Consider the following 2,192-nt stretch of genomic DNA (forward strand, 5'->3'; position numbering starts at 1 on the left):
AACCAAACAATACGTGTTTGTTACTGTTTGCATTGCGTGCTATGTTTTTGGTTTATTGAAGGTCAAACATTAAAACGAGTTTTTTCTCGGAACGTCAAAAAGCGACGTGCGACATGATAGCACGACAGCGTCGAAATGTTGGCCCCGGAATAACCTAGTGAGTAGGTCTGAGGTCATTAGGTCGGTCGAGGTGTAGGAGTCGTCTTTCTGGAAATAAAAACCTGCTTCTAAAGAGTCACTGCACCATGGTCGTCAGTTAGACGTGGTTGAACTCACAATCCAAAGGTCGTCAGTTCGAATCCCGGGGTGGATGGGAGTTTTGTTTATAAATCAAATGCAATCAATCTGTTGAACATATTGAAAGATTAATCTGTCATCAACTCGAGCCACTCTGCCCACCTTGCCTTCGGAACTCCCAAAGCCGAAGCCTACTTCTGGTTTCGTGTTGTAATTACCACGCTTTGCTTGATAATGGTAATTATTACTAAATTAAATTACACACTTGATTCGTTCAGCTGCACTCTGGCTACCGGTCGTTACAACCTTCTAATCGTCGAGAAGGCTGTCACGCCATGTGCGCTATGAAACCGCTCGCCAAATTAATCACAGTTTACTTTGGTTGCCATTATCGCCACCAGATGGATACTATAATAAAAAACGCTTCAGTGGCGCCTCCTGTGGCCAGTGGACCAACCTGCTCCAAAAGGGGAACACTTCGAAAACATGAAACTGTCAAACTCGAGGTTTGTTTTTGTTTGCGTTCAGTATTATTACCACCCTCAGCAAACGATGAGCGACCCCGAGCAAGACACCGCCGGCCGGAAGTCGCCCGCGAGCTCCGAGGGCAGCTCGACCGATTTGGACGTGACGAGTCCAACGTTCAAACCGCTGCGCGCGTTGTACTCCAACAAGACGCAGATTCCGGTTCCACACGCGAAACCCCTCGACAATGTGACCTCTTTCGAGGCCCGGTTCCGAATGCTGGGCGGGTTCGACGAGCGGTACAGTGACCAGCGGATTCAGGAGATCCGAAGGGCGGCCTCCTCCGCCAAAACCGCGACGATTCCGCAAGGGGAAGCTCCCGTTCGAAGGTTTCTGCCCCACCAAGGTAAAACTTACGCCTTAACGGTCGTTTTGAATTTTTAACCAAACTTGCAAATTTCCTTTTAGAAATGGTGCAGGGCTATCGGCGAACGCGGTTCCAGCGGAACATCTACACGAAAATCGAGAACTTTGAGGGACCCCTGGGGGAAATGCGCACCTGGATGAGGGAACGGGTGCGCGTCAAAGTGTACACCCGCAAGGAGAAGGGCGTCCGCGGGTTCGTGACCGGTTTCATCGAGGTGTTTGACAAACACTGGAACCTGGCCCTGTCGGATGTGTTCGAGTCGTGGAAGCGGCGCAAGTATCGCTACTCGGAAAACAAGCGGGCCGGGTTGGGCAAGCCGCAGGACTGCAGCGAGCTGTTGCGAAAGATGGACATTAGCGTACCGGAGACGGCCGTTAAATCTGTGGATCGGAAGTACGTGATGTGCAGCCGGCGGGTGCCGAAGCTGATTGTGCGCGGCGAGCAGGTGGTGCTGGTGACGCCGGAAAGTGTGGTGCAGGTGAAGGAGGAGAAGGAAGGAGGAGCGACGATGGTTGTTAAAAAGGAGAAAGAGATTACGATTAAAAAGGAAAAATCTGAAGACTGAATTTTGGACTTTTTGTTTTATTCTTTGATGACAGAATTTTTCAACAATTGGATCCAAAAATTAATCGTACAATTAGGTCCTAAAATTAAGTTTAAATGTGTGATATTATTGTTCACAACGATAAAGCTTATTTTTTGAGTACAACGACCCTTTGAACGACCGCAGAGGACTTAAAATGGATTTTTAAGTCAATTTTTAAAAATTAACTTAGTGGCCATTCTTGACAGCTCGTTCCAAGGGGATCATAGTTGATCCATCGAAAAATGTTGTCTTATTTTTTTACACCAAAATGAAAAAAAAGTGGCCACGCGCAGAAAAATAAGGCATATTTGAATCAACAAAACGTTTGGTTGATTTGAAAATCATAATTTTTGTTGAATCAACGCTAAACGTCAAAGCAGCTTTTTCAAAACAACAAAAGACTTTTGTAGAATCGATAAAATCAAGGTTTGTTTCAACGCAAAATCGGCGTTGATTATATTCAACAAAAATTTTGTT

General features: G+C 46.3%; 1 protein-coding gene across 1 annotated transcript; it reads left to right on the plus strand.

Moving 5' to 3' along the window:
* Positions 1 to 734: 734 nt before the first annotated feature.
* LOC120432604 (U7 snRNA-associated Sm-like protein LSm11) lies at positions 735 to 1,695 on the plus strand. The gene is made up of 2 exons (XM_039597850.2): positions 735 to 1,108; positions 1,171 to 1,695. The coding sequence occupies exons 1-2, from the start codon at positions 790 to 792 to the stop codon at positions 1,692 to 1,694; spliced, it is 843 nt and encodes a 280-aa protein (XP_039453784.1). The 5' UTR covers positions 735 to 789; the 3' UTR covers position 1,695.
* The last annotated feature ends 497 nt before the right edge of the window (positions 1,696 to 2,192 follow it).

Source organism: Culex pipiens, chromosome 3, assembly GCF_016801865.2.
Source record: "Culex pipiens pallens isolate TS chromosome 3, TS_CPP_V2, whole genome shotgun sequence".
NCBI classification, from domain to species: Eukaryota; Metazoa; Arthropoda; class Insecta; order Diptera; family Culicidae; genus Culex; species Culex pipiens.